Source organism: Cherax quadricarinatus, chromosome 39, assembly GCF_038502225.1.
Source record: "Cherax quadricarinatus isolate ZL_2023a chromosome 39, ASM3850222v1, whole genome shotgun sequence".
Lineage (NCBI taxonomy): Eukaryota > Metazoa > Arthropoda > Malacostraca > Decapoda > Parastacidae > Cherax > Cherax quadricarinatus.
Window position 1 is genome coordinate 20,795,582 of NC_091330.1, and position 20,912 is coordinate 20,816,493.

Below are 20,912 nucleotides of genomic sequence, written 5' to 3' on the forward strand. Positions count from 1 at the left end.
GGGGGGGAGTGTGTGGATGGTGTTAGCATTTAGAAAGGGAATCCCGCTCCATTAGGACTTGAGGTAGCAAGTCCTTTTCCGGGGTTACTTCCCTTCTTTTAATGCCACTAGGACCAGGTTGAGAGTCACTGGACCTCTGTCGCACAACATATCTGTCCATAGAGGCCTGTACCTCTCGTTCCTTTATGACTTTCCTAAAGTGGTTCACAACATTGTCAGTGTAATAGTCACCAGCACGGCTTGCAATAGCTATCTGAGGGTGATTTTACAGTAGATATGGTTGATTGGGGTTTACTATACAACCTGACCAGCTCCGACACACGCACTCCACTTTCGTACTTTGCAATTATCTCTTTCTTCATTTCACTGGGAGCTTTCTTGGGGCCCATGTTGACTTATTTTGCAAAAACAGGCACCAAAAACAGTGATAATATGGAATGTACCGAATGTATCCTTAGATGCGCATACACTGGCTGGCTTGTAAACACTGGCACACACGGGGCAGTTCAGGCCACACATGGACACATCTCGTACGAACCACATTGCATACCGGGTTTTGTATCGGGGAGTGAGGCAAATTTTCTGCGATATAATGCATCGGTTACCGGATTTATCGGATACCGATAGCATCGCGAACTGGGGGTCCACTGTATATAAGTAGAGTGAAGGCATAAAGGCATACGAAAGGAATATTTATCTATAGTTATCCCCCAGTGTTTTACTAGAGAAAACATAACTCTTCCGACACTCCTATAAAGCCTCTTTGTAAACAAATCTCATATTTACGTAAATTTTTATTCTGTGGGTGTATATATAATGTTTATAAGCTATGTAACGTATTTCTTATATAATTTTGAAGAAAATGTCATAGATGGATTAATGAAAATGTCTATATTAATGTAAAATAAGACATTTAATGTGCCCAAGAGAGAGATTATTATTACATAGTACATATTACTATGGCATCATGAGTAGAGAGACTCTTAGTGATTTTAATGTGTACCTGCACACCCACACAGTGTGTAAGTATATTTAGGTACAGGTACACATAAGGATAATTATCAGAGTACATATAAGAAGAAGAAAAACTTTATAAAACTGGGATGCTTAAATGTGCGTGGATGTAGTGCGGATGGCAAGAAACAGATGATTGCTGATGTTATGAATGAAAAGAAGTTGGATGTCCTGGCCCTAAGCGAAACAAAGCTGAAGGGGGTAGGGGAGTTTCAGTGGGGGGAAATAAATGGGATTAAATCTGGAGTATCTGAGAGAGTTAGAGCAAAGGAAGGGGTAGCAGTAATGTTGAATGATCAGTTATGGAAGGAGAAAAGAGAATATGAATGTGTAAATTCAAGAATTATGTGGATTAAAGTAAAGGTTGGATGCGAGAAGTAGGTTATAATAAGCGTGTATGCACCTGGAGAAGAGAGGAATGCAGAAGAGAGAGATTTTGGGAGATGTTAAGTGAATGTATAGGAGCCTTTGAACCAAGTGAGAGAGTGATTGTGGTAGGGGACATGAATGCTAAAGTAGGAGAAACTTTTAGAGAGGGTGTGGTAGGTAAGTTTGGGGTGCCAGGTGTAAATGATAATGGGAGCCCTTTGATTGAACTTTGTATAGAAAGGGGTTTAGTTATAGGTAATACATATTTTAAGAAAAAGAGGATAAATAAGCATACAAGATATGATGTAGGGCGAAATGACAGTAGTTAGTTGGATTATGTATTGGTAGATAAAAGACTGTTGAGTAGACTTCAGGATGTACATGTTTATAGAGGGGCCACAGATATATCAGATCACTTTCTAGTTGTAGCTACAGTGAGAGTAAAAGGTAGATGGGATACAAGGAGAATAGAAGCATCAGGGAAGAGAGAGGTGAAGGTTTATAAACTAAAAGAGGAGGCAGTTAGGGTAAGATATAAACAGCTATTGGAGGATAGATGGGCTAATGAGAGCATAGGCAATGGGGTCGAAGAGGTATGGGGTAGGTTTAAAAATGTAGTGTTAGAATGTTCAGCAGAAGTTTGTGGTTACAGGAAAGTGGGTGCGGGAGGGAAGAGGAGCGATTGGTGGAGTGATGATGTAAAGAGAGTAGTAAGGGAGAAAAAGTTAGCATATGAGAAGTTTTTACAAAGTAGAAGTGATGCAAGGAGGGAAGAGTATATGGAGAAAAAGAGAGTGGTTAAGAGAGTGGTGAAGCAATGTAAAAAGAGAGCAAATGAGAGAGTGGGTGAGATGTTATCAGCAAATTTTGTTGAAAATAAGAAAAAATTTTGGAGTGAGATTAACAAGTTAAGAAAGCCTAGAGAACAAATGGATTTGTCAGTTAAAAATAGGAGAGGCGAGTTATTAAATGGAGAGTTAGAGGTATTGGGAAGATGGAGGGAATATTTTGAGGAATTGTTAAATGTTGATGAAGATAGGGAAGCTGTGATTTCGTGTATAGGACAAGGAGGAATAACATCTTGCAGGAGTGAGGAAGAGCCAGTTGTGAGTGTGGGGGAAGTTCGTGAGGCAGTAGGTAAAATGAAAGGGGGTAAGGCAACCGGGATTGATGGGATAAAGATAGAAATGTTAAAAGCAGGTGGGGATATAGTTTTGGAGTGGTTGGTGCAATTATTTAATAAATGTATGGAAGAGGGTAAGGTACCTAGGGATTGGCAGAGAGCATGCATAGTTCCTTTGTATAAAGGCAAAGGGGATAAAAGAGAGTGCAAAAATTATAGGGGGATAAGTCTGCTGAGTATACCTGGTAAAGTGTATGGTAGAGTTATTATTGAAAGAATTAAGAGTAAGACGGAGAATAGGATAGCAGATGAACAAGGAGGCTTTAGGAAAGGTAGGGGGTGTGTGGACCAGGTGTTTACAGTGAAACATATAAGTGAACAGTATTTAGATAAGGCTAAAGAGGTCTTTGTGGCATTTATGGATTTGGAAAAGGTGTATGACAGGGTGGATAGGGGGGCAATGTGGCAGATGTTGCAAGTGTATGGTGTAGGAGGTAGGTTACTGAAAGCAGTGAAGAGTTTTTACGAGGATAGTGAGGCTCAAGTTAGAGTATGTAGGAAAGAGGGAAATTATTTCCCAGTAAAAGTAGGCCTTAGACAAGGATGTGTGATGTCACCGTGGTTGTTTAATATATTTATAGATGGGGTTGTAAGAGAAGTAAATGCGAGGGTCTTGGCAAGAGGCGTGGAGTTAACAGATAAAGAATCACACACAAAGTGGGAGTTGTCACAGCTGCTCTTTGCTGATGACACTGTGCTCTTGGGAGATTCTGAAGAGAAGTTGCAGAGATTGGTGGATGAATTTGGTAGGGTGTGCAAAAGAAGAAAATTAAAGGTGAATACAGGAAAGAGTCAGGTTATGAGGATAACAAAAAGATTAGGTGATGAAAGATTGAATATCAGATTGGAGGGAGAGAGTATGGAGGAGGTGAATGTATTCAGATATTTGGGAGTGGACGTGTCAGCGGATGGGTCTATGAAAGATGAGGTGAATCATAGAATTGATGAGGGGAAAAGAGTGAGTGGTGCACTTAGGAGTCTGTGGAGACAAAGAACTTTGTCCTTGGAGGCAAAGAGGGGAATGTATGAGAGTATAGTTTTACCAACGCTCTTATATGGGTGTGAAGCATGGGTGATGAATGTTGCAGCGAGAAGAAGGCTGGAGGCAGTGGAGATGTCATGTCTGAGGGCAATGTGTGGTGTGAATATAATGCAGAGAATTCGTAGTTTGGAAGTTAGGAGGAGGTGCGGGATTACCAAAACTGTTGTCCAGAGGGCTGAGGAAGGGTTGTTGAGGTGGTTCGGACATGTAGAGAGAATGGAGCGAAACAGAATGACTTCAAGAGTGTATCAGTCTGTAGTGGAAGGAAGGCAGGGTAGGGGTCGGCCTAGGAAAGGTTGGAGGGAGGGGGTAAAGGAGGTTTTGTGTGCGAGGGGCTTGGACTTCCAGCAGGCATGCGTGAGCGTGTTTGATAGGAGTGAATGGAGACAAATGGTTTTTAATACTTGACGTGCTGTTGGAGTGTGAGCAAAGTAAGATTTATGAAGGGGTTCAAGGAAACCGGCAGGCCAGACTTGAGTCCTGGAGATGGGAAGTACAGTGCATGCACTCTGAAGGAGGGGTGTTAATGTTGCAGTTTAAAAACTGTAGTGTAAAGCACCCTTCTGGCAAGACAGTGATGGAGTGAATGATGGTGAAAGTTTTTCTTTTTCGGGCCACCCTGCCTTGGTGGGAATCGCCCAGTGTGATAAAAAAAAAAAAAAAAAAAAATATATATATATAAAATATGCAATAACTTTAAAACACTTGAAATTTTGGAGTTTCCAGACATAATAGATGTGCTCACGGTGAATATAAACAAACTGGGTGGGGTGCACCGTATTTGAAAGACCGCTTGCCGTATAGGAAATTTTGGTCATAATTTGAAATTGTCGTATTAGCGGAACGCCATAAAGCGAGGCCCTATTGTATAACCAGGAAAAATTATTCATGATTTACAGCATTCCAATAATTGAATCAGAGCTATTAAAAACCCATAAAATAAATTGGGAGTTGTAGGGGGCCATTACCCATCCTCTAGAATATCGACAAAAATCAAACATTTCTGCTAATCTGAGCTCAATTTCAAGTTACTTCCAGTACTGAAACCAATCAAAATAATCTCTATTTCAGTAATATGTCTTCCATTCTATCAAATGATACCAAGAAACTGTCAATAAAACCATGATTTTGTTTTTCCCATCATGCACTACATGAGGCAGGATTTTTTTTTATATGCTGTACACTCACCCCACAGACCCATTCTCTCATATCTAGGCCAAAATTTACTGCTCAGAGCTTATGTGAGTGACCTGAGCTCATGACAGAGCTATGTGATGAACCCTGGCCTCATTGTCATAGCTCTAAGTGATGGCCATCTAAAGCAGTAAGTGTTAATTTCAGGGGTCGAGACAGTGAAAGGGTTAAAACTAACATTTTTCTTTAATGATCAGATGATGTGTGCAGAAAAAACAAAGTGTTACCAAAATCAACCACCAGCAAGGTGTTACAGGTCGGCCATTACAGATCCTGCAATCACTAATCCAGTTCCATCATTAATTTCAGTTAGTCTCTCTACTGATAGGTTAATTCAGTTAACAGGTGAACTGCTGAAAGGTCTAGAGCAATGCAGTTTTATTAGGTAACAAAAAATAATAAACGTTTACATGCCGGATTAGTAATGGTCGACCTGTATGACCTTCTACACAATGATGGGGAGCCCCAGATCAGGGACTGTTTATGATCAATCATGGCATGGAATGCTCAGCCAATACCAGAGGTTATTATAGTCAAGTCAACATTTGACTGGTCAAGCCTGGGTCACTCAGAGTGCTATACATATACTATTCCATACCATATACTATTCTTTGCAATTTTCATACATGTTTCTTGTTCCTTTACTACTTTCATTTTATAAACACTAACTGTTCACAATAAAATAAACTATAAAACCATTCCTTTTATTTTCCTCGAAACTCTAAAAGAGGGGGATGGGTTGAGCAGGTCAGAGCCCTATAGGCCAAAAGATACCATACATAATATGAGAACAGAAAACAGGCAAGAAAAATAGGGAAATTCTGTACCTGAAGGGAGAAGCAGGAGCATGAAAGAGATCAGTGCATTGGTTTCCATGGGATGTTGGGATGTGAGACTCTGGTAACTGGGAGGAGCACTGCTCTGATGTTGACACCCGCCAGCTTTGGGCCCACTCCTCCTCAGTTGCTGGCTGAGCAAATGAAAGACATGTTAAAAAAAAAATAATAATAATATAATAATAATAAATTGATTTCAAGTGTTTAGATAAAGGTAGGGAAGTTTTTATTGCATTTATGGATTTAGAAAAGGCATATGATAAGAGTGGATAGGGGAGCAATGTGGCAGATGTTGCAAGTATATGGAATAGGTGGTAAGTTACTAAATGCTGTAAAGAGTTTTTATGAGGATAGTGAGGCTCAGGTTAGGGTGTGTAGAAGAGAGGGAGACTACTTCCCAGTAAAAGTAGGTCTTAGACAGGGATGTGTAATGTCACCATGGTTGTTTAATATATTTATAGATGGGGTTGTAAAAGAAGTAAATGCTAGGGTATTCAGGAGAGGGGCGAGATTAAATTATGGGGAATTAAATACAAAATGGGAAGTGACACAGTTACTTTTTGCTGATGATACTGTGCTTATGGGAGATTCTAAAGAAAAATTACAAAGGTTAGTGGACGAATTTGGGAGTGTGTGTAAAGGTAGAAAGTTGAAAGTGAACATAGAAAAGAATAAGGTGATGAGGGTATCAAATGATTTAGATAAAGAAAAATTGGATATCAAATTGGGGAGGAGGAGTATGGAAGAAGTGAATGTTTTCAGATATTTGGGGGTTGATATGGCAGCGGATGGGTTTATGAAGGATGAGGTTAATCGTAGAATTGATGAAGGAAAAAAGGTGAGTGGTGCATTGAGGTATATGTGGAGGCAAAAAATGTTATCTATGGAGGCAAAGAAGGGAATGTATGAAAGTATAATAGTACCAACACTCTTATATGGGTGTGAAGCTTGGGTTGTAAATGCTGCAGCGAGGAGGCGGTTGGAGGCAGTGGAGATGTCCTGTCTAAGGGCAATGTGTGGTGTAAATATTATGCAGAAAATTCGGAGTGTGGAAATTAGGAGAAGGTGTGGAGTTAATAAAAGTATTAGTCAGAGGGCTGAAGAGGGTTTGTTGAGATGGTTTGGTCATTTAGAGAGAATGGATCAAAGTAGAATGACATGGAGAGCGTATAAATCTGTAGGGGAAGGAAGGCAGGGTAGGGGTCGTCCTCGAAAAGGTTGGAGGGAGGGGGTAAAGGTGGTGTTGTGGGTGAGAGGTTTGGATTTCCAGCAAGTGTGCATGAACGTGTTAGATAGGAGTGAATGGAGATAAATGGTATTTGGGACCTGACGATCTGTTGGAGTGTGAGCAGGGTAATATTTAGTGAAGGGATTCAGGGAAACTGGTTATTTTATATAACCGGACTTGAGTCCTGGAAATGGGAAGTACAATGCCTGCACTCTAAAGGAGGGGTTTGGGATATTGGCAGTTTGGAGGGATATATTGTGTATTTTTATACATATATACTTCTAAGCTGTTGTATTCTGGTCACCTCTGCAAAAACAGTGATTATGTGTGAGTGAGGTGAAAGTGTTGAATGATGATGAAAGTATTTTCTTTTTGGGGATTTTCTTTCTTTTTGGGTCGCCCTGCCTCGGTGGGAGACAGTCAACTTGTTGAAAAAAAAAAAAATTGATTTTAGCATGATACATGTTTGTACAGAGGGGTATAACAATTGGGTGTAGATGCCAAAAGCATCTTTATATGCAGAGCATTTTGGGCAAACTTAAGAGTAACTTAAGATTAATAAGGCAAAAACAGTACAGTAATTTTGTTCATATGGTCACTAGGTGAGTTTACAATGAATACAAGAGAATTAAATACAGTGGACCCCCGCATAACGATCACCTCCGAATGCGACCAATTATGTAAGTGTATTTATGTAAGTGCGTTTGTACGTGTATGTTTGGGGGTCTGAAATGGACTAATCTACTTCACAATATTCCTTATGGGAACAAATTCGGTCAGTACTGGCACCTGAACATACTTCTGGAGTGAAAAAATATCGTTAACCGGGGGTCCACTGTATTCTATTAGTTCATGCTATACGGCTTTAATAAGTTTGGTAGAGAGGAATTACAGTTTTGATTATTAACCTTAGGCAGACAAAATGGAATGATTAACATTTGAGAGGATTATAGATAATGAGAGTAAGCATATATTGATTATAATGTTTTACCTATGTTCATGATATTGATCAAACGCATATATAGTTTTTACATTTGTATTTATGATGGACTGGGATAGGTTAAGAAGATAAGGTGTTTTTTAACTGTAGTTGTAAAAATGCTAACTGAGTCAGTGGTTCTGGAGATTTCTGGCAGAGAGTTCCAGATTTTGGGTCCTCTTATGTTCATGAACCTGAACTACTGGTACTTACTGAGAACCAAGAGTACAAGTAGAACATGTACAAAGTTTTTCAGGCAATTTTCAAATGGTATTTACCCATCATACATAGTATATTACATTATATACAGGTTTATCATACATGGAAAGGTCCATAGTCTACGTCTAGTTCTTATGATTAGTTGCCCAAAATGCACTGCATAATTTGTGGCTTTCTTTGGTGCCTACTATTGTATTAATACATTTAAACTACCCGAACACACTGTTCCTAGCTCCGACTAACCCATACGAAGTCTCCCTTATTATCAACGCACTAAAAAACAAGGCAGGAGATTTAAATACCTTACCACCCTTTATATACAAAAAAGTGTCACAAGTGCTATCACCAATCATTGCAACACTCTTTAACAAATCCATTGAATCCTCCACCTTCCCTACAGTACTCAAAATAGCAAGGGTCACCCCGATCCACAAAGGAGGAGACCAAACAGAGTTGAATAACTATAGGCCAATATCCAACTTACACCCTCTCTCAAAAATCTTCGAAAAATTAATTCATAAACGAATCTACTCCTACCTTATCTCCCAAAACATACTCAACCCCTGCCAATTTGGATTCAGGCCTAATAAAAATACTAATGATGCTATTATACACATGCTAGAACATATATACACTGCAATAGAGAAAAAAGAAGTCCCACTGGGGATCTTCATTGACTTACGTAAAGCTTTTGATACAGTTGACCATGACTTGCTCCACGTAAAATTATCACACTATGGTATAAGAGGGCACTCCCTCAACTACCTCAAGTCATACCTCAGCAACAGAAGCCAATATGTGTACGCAAATGGGGCAAACTCTTCTGCACAACCAATTACAGTTGGTGTCCCACAGGGAAGTGTCCTTGGCCCTCTTCTCTTTCTCCTATACATAAATGACCTACCAAATGCTTCTCAATTACTCAAACCCACACTATTTGCTGATGACACAACATACGTCTTCTCCCACCCGAGCCCAGTCACGCTAGCCAATACTGTAAATACCGAATTACAGAAAATATCTACCTGGATGAGTACTAACAAACTTACACTAAACATTGACAAAACCTACTTCATTCAGTTTGGTAACAGAGCTACAGATGTCCCTCTTAACATAATGATAAACGGATCACCTATCACAAAGCTAACAGAGGGAAAATTCTTAGGAATCCACCTTGATAATAGACTCAAATTTCATACACATATACAACAAATTTCTAAGAAAATTTCCAAGACTGTAGGCATACTATCGAAGATACGGTACTATGCTCCACAGTCAGCCCTCCTGGCCCTATATCACTCTCTTATTTACCCCTATCTCACCTATGGAATTTGTGCATGGGGCTCAACAACAAGTAACCATCTCAGACCACTAATTACCCAACAAAAGGCTGCAGTTAGAATGATAACAAATTCTCACTACAGGCAGCACACTCCACCAATATTCAATACACTCAACCTACTCACCATACAAAACATCCATACTTATTACTGCACCTATTACATACATAGAACACTCAACTCTGATATTAACCCTCCCCTCAAACATCTCCTTGCCAACCTCAACAGAACACATGACCATAACACAAGGCACAGATCACTCTTTGATATTCCTCGTGTCCATCTCACGCTATGCAAAAACTCAATGCACATAAAAGGCCCTAAAATCTGGAATTCATTACCTGTAAATATAAAAGAAACACTACCTGTTTATAAATTCAAGTCTCTTCTCAAAGATCACTTACTCACCCAAAACCAAATAAATACTGAATAACTGAACCTTATAAATTGTATATCTTAAATGTTTCTCACAATTATATCACATAAATGTTAAACCTAAAACCCAATCTAACTTTATTATTTTTTAAATTCACTACCTAACAGAATACTCCATTCTACTGAATTTACAACAATGCATGCAACCATATGACCTGTCTTTGTAATACTCACTTGTGCTTTATAGTAATCAGTTTACATTAATGTTTTTCACTGATTTCATCATTGCTTAGTTAATCTTAAGTTAATTTTAAGCCAGCCCGTAATGCTATGCATAGTATAAGTGGCTTTGGCATGCTGCTCTTATCTGTATTTTTTTTTGTACCTCTGTAAGTGTGCTCAAATTATAAATAAATAAATAAATAAAAAAATAAATAAATAAAAACATCATTATCATACTTAAATAGCTTATGGAATAGTTAAGCAGATTGCATAAATGTTCAAAGTAAATTATTTAAGTTACAGTGGATCCTTGAATTTTGTCCCCCTTGAATATCGTTAATTTTGGAAATTGGTGACTCTTTTTGTCAAAATATTGGCTTGATTTTCGTGATTTGGCTTAGAAATCGGTGAAACGCATTGTATCTCGGCAAGTAATGATCACCTCACGCGTTCATACATTTCTTAATATATTTCATTTGTTTTAGTGCTTGCAACTGCTAAATAAGCCACCATGTGCCTAAAGAAAGCTCCTAGTGCCAGCCCTTTGGTAAAGAAAGTGAGAAACATTATTGAAGTAAAGAAAGAGATCATAGAAAAATATGAAAGTGGAGTGTGTGTGGCGGAGTTCTTCAGGATGTACAGGAAGGCCCATTCAACCATCACTGCCATTGTGGCAAAGAAAAAAGAAATTGAGGAAGCTGATGTTGCAAAAGGGGTGAATATGCTAACGAAAAAGAGATCGCAAATAATCAAAGATGTTGAGAAGTTGTTGCTGGTGTGGATCAAACAAAAGAGTTAGCAGGAGATAGTGTTAAGTAGTCGATAATTCGCGAAAAGGAAAGGCAGCTGCATGACGATCTTGTAAAGAAGTGGCCTGGAATGAGTGCTGATGTAGGTGAATTCAAGGCCAGCAAAGGCTGGTTCAAATATTTCAAGAAGTGAAGTAGCATACACAATGCTGTAAGGCATGGTGAGGCTGCCAGTTCAAACAAACATGTGGCTGAAAAATTCAAAAGTGAATTCAAGGACTATGTAGAGGCTGAAGGATTCATCCCCCAACAAGTGTTCAATTGTGATGAAACAGGCGTCTTTTGGAAGAAAATGCCAAAGAGGACCTACATCACGCAGGAGGAAAAGGCACTGCCAGGACACAAGCCTATGAAAGACAGGCTAACTCTCATGTTGTGTGGTAATGCTAGTGGGGATTTCAAAGTGAAGCCTTTACTGGTGTATCACTCTGAAAATCCCAGTGTGTTCAAGAAAAACAGTGTCATGAAGGATAATTTGTGTGTGTTGTGGAAGGCTAACAGTAGGGCATGGGTCATGAGGAACATTTTCCTTGATTGGTTCCATGAGTGTTTGATCCCAGTGTGAACAAATACCTCCTGGAAAATAAATTGGAACTGAAGTGCCTCCTAGTAATGGACAATGCTCCTGCTCATCCTCCAGACTTGGAAGAGCAAATGGTGAAGGAGTTTAATTTCATCACAGTGAAGTTCTTGCCCCCTAATACCACTCCTTTCCTCCAGCCCACTTACCAGCAGATCATTTCAAACTTCAAAAACCTCTACACCAAAGCAATGTTTCAAAGGTGCTTTAACATAACCTCGGACTCTGAATTGACCCTAAGAGAGTTTTGGAAAGATCACTTCAATATCCTCCATTGCATAAACTTTATAGGTAAGGCTTGCCAGGGAGTGACTTCCAGGATGATGAATTCTGCTTGGAGAAAATTGTGGCCAGAATGTGTCCTCAACAAAGATTTTGAAAAGTTTGAGGCTGACCCTGAGGACCCCATGCCAGTTGTGGAATCTATTGTGGCATTGGGGAAGTCCATGGGGTTGGAAGTTAGTGGCAAGGATGTGGAAAAGTTGGTGGAGGACCACAATGAAGAGCTAACCACTGAAGAGCTGCTAGACCTTAATCTGCAACAGCAACAGACCACAGCCCAGGAAATTGCTTCAGAGGAAGCAAGAGGGAAGAAGTTGCTTTCTTCAGAGATTAAGGAGATGTGTGCAATGTGGACTAGGATGGAAAAATTTGTGGAGGAACATCACCCTGACAAAGCTGTTGCAGGCCGTGTATGCGACATGTTCAATGACAATGTCTTGTCTCAATTTAGGTAAATTTTAAAGAAATGCCAGAAACAGACCTTTCTGGAATAATTTTTTGAGTGACAGGGGTCCAGAGACTCTCAAGCTGGTCTTAGTTGCATTAAAAAACAAAGAAGGGAAGTAACCCCAGAAAAGGACTTGGTATGTGAAGTCCTTATGGTAGGGGATTCTCCTTCCAAACAATAGTAACTCTTCCATCCTCTCCCCTTCTCCACACATCAACAACTCTTCAATAATGGTAAGAACATAAGAAAGAAGGAACACTGCAACAGGCCTACTGACCCATGCAGAGCAGGTCCATGTCCCCCCCCCCCCCCAGATTAGCCCAATGACCCACCCAGTCTGGTCACCTCCACACAAGGAAGGAGCACGGCACCAGACCCAGCAGCACAAGCTAGTCAGGTCCAACTCGCACCCACCCACACCCACTCATGTATTTATCTAACCTATTTTTAAAACTACACAATGTTTTAGCCTCAACAACTGTACTCGGGAGTTTGTTCCACTCATCCACAACTCTATTACCAAACCAGAGCTTTCCTATATCCTTCCTGAATCTGAATTTTTCCAACTTGAAACCATTGCTGCGAGTCCTGTCTTGGCTGGAAATTTTCAGCACGCTATTTACATCCCCTTTATTTATTCCTGTTTTCCATTTACACACCTCGATCATATCCCCCTTAATTCTATGCCTTTCGACAGAGAGTGCAGATTCAGGGCCCTCAGTCTATCCTCATAGGGAAGATTTCTGATATGTGGGATCATCTTTGTCATCCTCCTCTGTATGTTTTCCAGAGCATTTATATCCATTCTGTAATATGGTGACCAGAACTGAGCAGCATAATCTAAATGAGGCCTAACCAAGGATATATAGAGTTGAAGAGCACCCTGAGGACTTTTATTATTTATACTTCTAGATATGAAGCCAAGAATTCTGTTAGCTTTACTGCAAACACTAATGCACTGTTGTCTTGGTTTTAGATTACTGTTAACCAGAACTCCTAAATCCTTTTTGCAATCAGTAGTATTAAGATCTACATTATTTAGTTTATATGTCTCATGGTTATTTTCCTGTCCAACATTTAGAACTTTGCATTTGTCTATATTAAACTGCATCTGCCACTTCTCTGACCATTCAAATCATCCTGGAGTGCTCTAGTGTCCTCATTAGAATTAATTGGACGGCCTATTTTGGTGTCATCAGCAAAGTTGCTTATGTCGCTATTTATTCCCTCATCTATGTCGTTTATGTAAATTGTGAACAACAATGGGCTCAACACTGACCCCTGAGGAACACCGTTTGTGACATGCCCCATTCTGATTTCTCCCCATTCATGCAAACTCTCTGCTGCCTATTTGTGAGCCATGCCTCTACCCAGGAAAAAATTTCTCCTCCTATTCCGTGTGCCTTAAGTTTCCTCATAGCCTCTTATGTGGAACTCTATCGAAAGCCTTACTGAAGTCCATATACACAATATCATATTCATTACCATGATCTACCTCCTCAAACACCTTAGTGAAAAAAGTTAGTAAATTCATAAGACAGGAGCGCCCCTTTGTAAAACTGTGTTGAGATTCATTAATCAATCTGCGCCTATGAAGATGGCTACAAATTGCTTCGGCAATTATTGATTCCATAAAGTTTCCCACTCTGGAGGTAAGGCTTACTGGTCTATAGTTCGAAGCCAAGGACCTGTCGCCTGCCTTGTAAATAGGTATTACATTTGCCATTTTCCACTTATCAGGCACTATGCCAGTTTGTAGTGATATGTTAAAAAGATTAGCCAAAGGTATGCTAAGTTCCTCTTTACAGTCCTTCACCCTTGCAAACAGTTCATCGGGGCATGGGGATTTGTTAGGTTTTAGTTTCTCTATTTGTCTGAGGACTATGTCACTAGTTACCGCAATCGTGCATAGTTTATTATCGTCCTGTTCTACATAATCTATTATTTCAGGAATATCGCTAGTATTTTCCTGGGTGAAAACTGAGAGGAAGTAGGTATTGAGAATTTCACTCTCAGTGATCTGACCAGAGTTACTCTTAAGTGGGCCAATCTTGTCCCTAATCTTACTTCTGTATACCTGAAAGAACCCTTTTGGGTTAGTCTTTGAATCCTTTGCGACCTTAGCCTCATAATCCCTTTTTGCTTTTCTTATTCCTTTCTTTATTTCTCTCTTCAATTGAATATATTGATTTCTTAACTGCCCATCCCCACTTTTGATATGCCTATATATGCCTCTCTTTTGACCAATGAGATGTTTTAATCTATTGTTCATCCATTTGGGATCATTTTTGTTAGATCTAATTTCCCTACTCAGAACAAAAGTTGTCTGGGCAGCTAGAACTATGCTCTGAAAAACGTCATATTGGCAACCAAGATGACCTACCTGACCCATAGTCAGGACATCCCAATTTAGCCACCCAGGTAATTTTTCAGTCCCATGAAATCAACCAAGCGAAAATCTGGGACAGAGATTTGATTGCAGTTATCTGGGTAATTCCATGATGTATTGAAACTAAGTGATTTGTGGTCACTTTCCCCAAGCTCATCATTAACCTCAATATTATTAATTAGTGACTCTTTGTTGGCAAGCACCAAGTCAAGCAGATTGTTTCCTCTAGTTGGTTCTGTCACAACCTGTTCTAAAAATCTATCCTGAACTGTATCAAGAAAGTCACTAGACTCAAGATTTCCTGTCTTATTGTTCCAATCAATTTGTCTACAGTTAAAATCTCCCATTATCACATCTAGATGCCTTATGAATTTTGTCCCATAACAGCTTACTGCACTCCCTATCAAGGTTTGGGTGCCTATAAATCACACCCAAAATTAATTTGTCATGACCCTCGAGAAACTGTAGCCAAACAAATTCTGTGTTTGATGTTTCTAATCTTATATCATGTCTAAGACAACAATTTAAATTTTCTCTGACATACATTGCCACTCCACCACCCTTCCTGTTGACCCTATCAGTGTGGAATAGTTTATAACCCTGTATGTTGTATTCAGAAGGTGTTTATCTTTAAGGTTGAACCAGGTCTCTGTTATACCAATAATATCTATATTACCTACACTTGCAAGTAATCTTAGCTCATCTATCTTATTTCTTAGACCCTACTATTTGTATAGTAAACCTTAAGGGAGCTAGTCACTCATTGCCCTCTGCTATCTCTCTTTGTTTGTTGATCAACTGATTTGCCATTACTAGCAACTTTATTTTGAATAATGTCTTTTAAACATATCCCTGAGGTCTCCCAGTAATAACTGCTGTTTTTAACCCTAATACTGCAGCCTGATTGTTTCCCACAAACACTGATACCTCTATAATCTATCAGTTTAAATTCCTAGACAAGTCATCAATTATCCTCTCAATTGAATTGGCTAATGCAACCACTCCATCCCCAGAGAGATGAACCCCATCCCTTGCATACACATCATGTTTGCCAAAGAACAGGTCCCAGTTATCAATGAATGGGATTGCAAGTTCCTTGCAGTACCTGTCTAGCCAGCAATTTATACCAATTGCCCTAGACATGCATTCATTGCCCACTCCCTTTCTAGGCAAGATGCTACATATGACTGGGATCCCTCCCTCAGACCTAACTACTTCTATGGCTGACCTGTACTTATCCAGTGGCTCCTGTCTCCTGCCCTTCCCAATGTCATTACCCCCAGCACTAAGACAGATAATAGGCTTGTTCCCATTACCTGACATAATATTATCTAACCTGCTGACTATGTCACCAACACCAGCTCCTGGAAGGCACACACTCTGTCTGACTTTTCTGTCTCTGTTACAAAAAGCACGGTCCATATATCTTACCTGAGAATCTCCTATTATTAAAATATTCTTACCTTAATTAGCAGGGGAATCAGTGGTACCTTCAACCTCACTAATCACTGAAGTGCACTCATCCTGGAGAACAGAGCATCGATTTCCTACCTTCACATCTCTGTTAACCCTCTTTATCTTCCTTCTTCCTGAACTGTGAACCACTTGCCACTTAAAGCGGCTGCCACTATCACTGCTAGTGACCATTTCCTCCTTACCAGCTAAATCCTCCTCACACTCGCTCTCAAACTCATCTAGGCGAAGCTTCAGCCTCCTATTTTTCTCCTGAAGTAGAACCTCCTTCTTCAACACTTTAACCTGAGATTCTAAAACATTACAACAAGCCATGGTGTTTGGTAACACCCCACGCTAACTCCCAGAGCTTAGGACAGGTATGACCGCAGGTGACCACTGACCTCAGCGTTTTATTCATGTCTCATTGTTTTCTGTGTAGATAAATGTACATTTAATGTAAAAAAAATATTTTTTTAATACTTTTGGGTGTCTAGAATGGATTAATTTGATTTACATTATTTCCTATGAGGAAAACGGTTTTGAAACTCGTGAATTTTGAATTTCGGCAGACTCTCTGGAATGGATTAATCACGAAATTCAAGGGTCCACTGTATATGGATGTTTGTCTGGAACAGGCTAGAGCAGCCTGTTTGTCTGTTTTCATTGTTTCCTGAGCTGCAGGAAATCCATGCCAGTTTATTGTTTGTGCTCTCTTATACATGCACTCATCATTCAGTATCATTTTTCTTGGATCCAGTGTTTGTGTGACTTTATTAACATATTAAGTACAAGACAATTAATGTAGTTTCTAAAGGAAGTTGTGGTGCCAAGAGCAAATACAAAAAATGTATGTGGTTTTCAATGTTAAGCATAAACTTGAACTAATAAAGAAGGTTGAGTCTGGCATCTCAGTGGGACGGGTATGTGAGGAATATGGTATTAAGAAATAGTGTCTGATATCTGTAAAAGCAAGGACAAACTTAAAGAATATGCCCCTAGGTTTAGTGTAGATGATAGTTGAGCTTTACAGTTCAGAATAAAAATTATTCTGAGTCATTACTATTAATCATGTCAGTTTACACCTCATATCCCCACCACAAAAATGTAAGTAAAATTTTTGTAAACTATGTTCAGTACTATAAAATAAATACAGAGTAATAATTTTATAGTACTGAATACTATAATACTACAGGTTACAATAAACATATTCTCAGTGTCCGGTTGTCTTTTGCATTAATGGACCAAGTCCACTAGTTCAAAAGACAACTGGACAATCATGAAAAATTAATTTCATAACTTGGAAGCCTCAGATAATCAGCAATATCATACATGCCCTCTCCCTTATTAGTCTGGTAATGAGAGTCTTCATTAAAATACTATTATAAGTGTGCATGGTATAAAAAAAAATCATTCCCTATGTGGTACATGATGGTAAAAGGAAACCTCTGATCTTGTGTTGGGTTTTACAATAATGACTGAGGTGAGGGTAAAGCTCCTGGAAAGTGAAACATTGCCACAATAAAATGTTGCATTAGTTGCATGTTGCATTAGTTTCATGTTGAAAAAAAAGACCCATCCTTGTCAAGTAGCTTAGTAAGCACATCAATGTGTATACATGTAAATGCTAGTTTGCTATTATTTTAAGATAAGTAACAGTGGATGGGTTTACTAAGTGACAGTGGACAAGTTTACTAAATAAGTGACAGTGGGCAGGTTTACTAACTATCTCCCAGCCACTGGTCATAAAATCAGTGTTGTTGTCAAAGTCAAAGACACCAAGAAGGCCAGCAGTGGCAGCAAAGTGGTCTCCAGTGATGGCCAAACGACACAAGTCTTGGTCTCTCTCACATTCTAGGCTGAGGCCAGCAGCTGTGGCTACACTTGCCCGATTCCTTGACCATCTCATACTCAGCTCTCCTACCTCCAAAAATGGTCGTCGGATGTGCTTAAAGTTATAGGTCATCTGTGGACATAAGTGACTGTTTTAGAATGCAGATATTCATAACATAGATTATCACTGGTTGGGGACTTACTGTACTTGTAAATCATTTTTATCAACTGATCAGCAACAAATTCCCTTGAATACTAAGACAATTTCAGTACACCCAAAAACCTTCAAGTTTGAGTCCAGAGTAACGACACTGGTGCCACTAAAGAAGCTGAGGATCTGGCGAGGGTGTGTGCTAAGGTCCTCCATGTGAATGGTGATGGCAGTAGGTTCATTAACATGTGTCAGCAACACCAGTAGATGATGGCATGAGTCAGTCAGTAGGGGAGTCACCTGACGACCATCCCAGGTGATGGCTTGCTCCCAACCAAATACCACCGCTTCCCCTGCAACACCAATATCACTAACTAAATGCAAATGTGTAAGAACTAACCTGCTCCTGTAGCAATGCAACTCAGTGAGGGCTAATATAAGTTATAGAGCAAATAAATGCCAAATGTTAATGCTCTTACTCTAATGTATAATATAATTTTCCTTTTGTTAACCCTTTCAGGGTCCAAGGCCCAAATCTGGAGTCACGCACCAGTGTCCAAGAATTTTCAAAAAAAAAAATTTGTTATTTTTTCTTATGAAATCGTAGAGAATCTTTTTGTGAAGGTAATAAAACAAAAAGTACGAAATTTGGTGGAAAACTGACGAAATTATGCTCTCGCGAATTTTGATGTGTCAGCGATATTTACGAATCGGCGATTTTGCCGACTTTGACTCCCATTTTAGGCCAATTACATTATTCCAATCAACCAAATTCTTAGCTATTTCACTAGTATTACTTCTATTCTATCGATTGAGCACAAGAAATCGCCAAGTCAACTGTTTCAACTACAAAATAAAGTGATCGGAAATTGTTAATTTGGCCAATTTAACACAAAGTTCAAAATATTCCAATTTCAAAATAGGGTCCAGAATGAACAATGTAGGCATTCCTGGCACTAAACTAACATTTCCTCTGTTCATTAGTTATGTTTTGAGGCTTTACAAATAAATTCCATTTTGATTTTTTATTCACATAATGAATTTTTATTCACACCAAAAAATAGAAGATTTACTGTTATGCAATGCTGTAATAATTGTATAAATATCATCACCATATTTGTGAATGTATATTAGACCCACCAGCTGACGTGTATTAGACGTGTGAGGTCGCTTGTTTACTCTTGAATATCGGCAAAAATTTAACATTTCCGCTACTTTGAACTCAGTTTCAAGTCATTTCCAATGCTAAAACCAATCAAAATCATCTCTATTTCTGTAATATGTCTTCCATTCTATCAAATGAGACCAAGAAATCGCAAATACAACTATAAAAAACATACGAAAAAACACTGCAAAGTTGCTGTTTTAATCGAAAAATCATTTCATTTTTTTTCTCTCATTATACACAGTGTGCTGCAGGATCTGTTTTATGTGGTGCACACATACCACATAGATGTATTCTCTCATATCTAGGCCCAAATGTACCACTCACAGTTTATCAGAGTGAGCTGAGCTCATGGCGTAGATCTACGGTTTGGACCCTGAACGTAAAGCCGTAGATCTACGGGACGGACCCTGAAAGGGTTAAAAAAAAAAAAAATATTTTTTCTTACAGAATTAAAGAGTATATTTTTGTAAAGGTAATAAAACAAAACAAAAAAATTTCTGATCAGTACTTACCGAGATACAGTGCCAAGAAGTTTACCCAAAATGACCAGGTGGTGGCAACATTGACGATTTCCACATACGCGCATTACTTTATTTTACGTTTTTTATAGTTTTTTCTTTTCTTTTCTAATTTTTGTCTTTTCCTACTAACATTTGGGGCCTGAGAGACCAATACTGTATATAATGTATATATATAAACTCACTGTTTTGAACACAATAACTGCACTAAAGTTATTATCATATTATTGTTTACCACTTTTGTTTATTATAATAAACATGCACAAATTCTGTATAATACTAATGTTCTATCATATATTTACATATTTACAATCACTGGACATGTTTTTAGAACTGCTGGAGCTTGTGGAAACACTTGAAACAAGGCACCATGCACAGAGGCACCTCACATTCCTCACACACAAACCAAGTGTCTTCGCATCTTTGTTGCCGTCATTTTGTTTGTGCACAGACAATGCATCTCTTCTGAGCAAATTTCTTCTTAGTTGCAGGAAGCTGTATTATGAAATGATCACCTTCCCTCCTCAAACGCTTGGGTATATCCTGAGGAGTTCGAGGACGTTGTTGTACAGCAGGTGTTGTTATCTGGTACTTCATTATGAGTTGTCTGACAACAAACAAAATTCACCATATGGTGGTCTGTTGCCAGTCTTCACTTGGTACATATTATATGCAATGAGCATTGAAATGTCCATGAGATGGAAGAAAAGTTAAGCCAATCTGCATGTCACATTTGTCAACCAAGAGCATGTTTTGTGTATAATCAATCACTGTCACTGGTTTTCGAATATGTTCATTAGTTATTCTATCAACTTTGCCACTGTCTTGCATTTCGTTACGGTGAATGGTTGTCAACAATGTGACATCTCGTTTGTCATGCCACCGTAATGCCATGATGTCAATGGCAGTAAACACCTGGACCTCATCACCACAAGCACCTGCGTTGAACCTGGGCATATATTTATGGTTAGAACGCACTGTGGCACACACATCTGTCTTGTTCACTCGCAAGAAATCACTGAGTAAAGGGCTTGTGTACCAATTATCGGTATATAATGTATGCCCTTTACCAAGGTGCCATCATGCTTCTCACTACGTTACCTGAGATACCCAATAACATCCTGGTATCTTTCAATGTTTTACTTCCCGTGTATACAACAATATCCAATACTGGGCCACTGTCACAGTCACAGAGTACAAACAGTTTTATACCAAAGCGTTTCCTCTTGCTAGGTATATGCTGTTTGAATGACAGTCTACCTTTGAACAAAATCAAAGATT

The 20,912-nt window shown here is 39.0% G+C and overlaps 1 protein-coding gene across 5 annotated transcripts in view; it reads right to left on the bottom strand.

Annotated features, from left to right (window-relative positions):
* Nucleotides 1-20,912, bottom strand: part of LOC128696388 (uncharacterized) — an 853,106-nt gene that overhangs the window by 97,373 nt on the left and 734,821 nt on the right. For all 5 annotated transcript variants that reach the window (XR_011392932.1, XR_011392933.1, XM_070092516.1 and 2 more), the window contains 3 exons: nucleotides 18,078-18,298; nucleotides 17,688-17,927; nucleotides 5,630-5,772 (listed from right to left, as the gene is read on the bottom strand). Coding sequence is in view for 3 of the 5 variants with exons in the window: in XM_070092516.1 (XP_069948617.1) it covers nucleotides 5,630-5,772; nucleotides 17,688-17,927; nucleotides 18,078-18,298 (604 nt within the window). In the remaining 2 variants the exon portion in view is untranslated. The remainder of the gene's footprint in view (nucleotides 1-5,629; nucleotides 5,773-17,687; nucleotides 17,928-18,077; nucleotides 18,299-20,912) is intronic.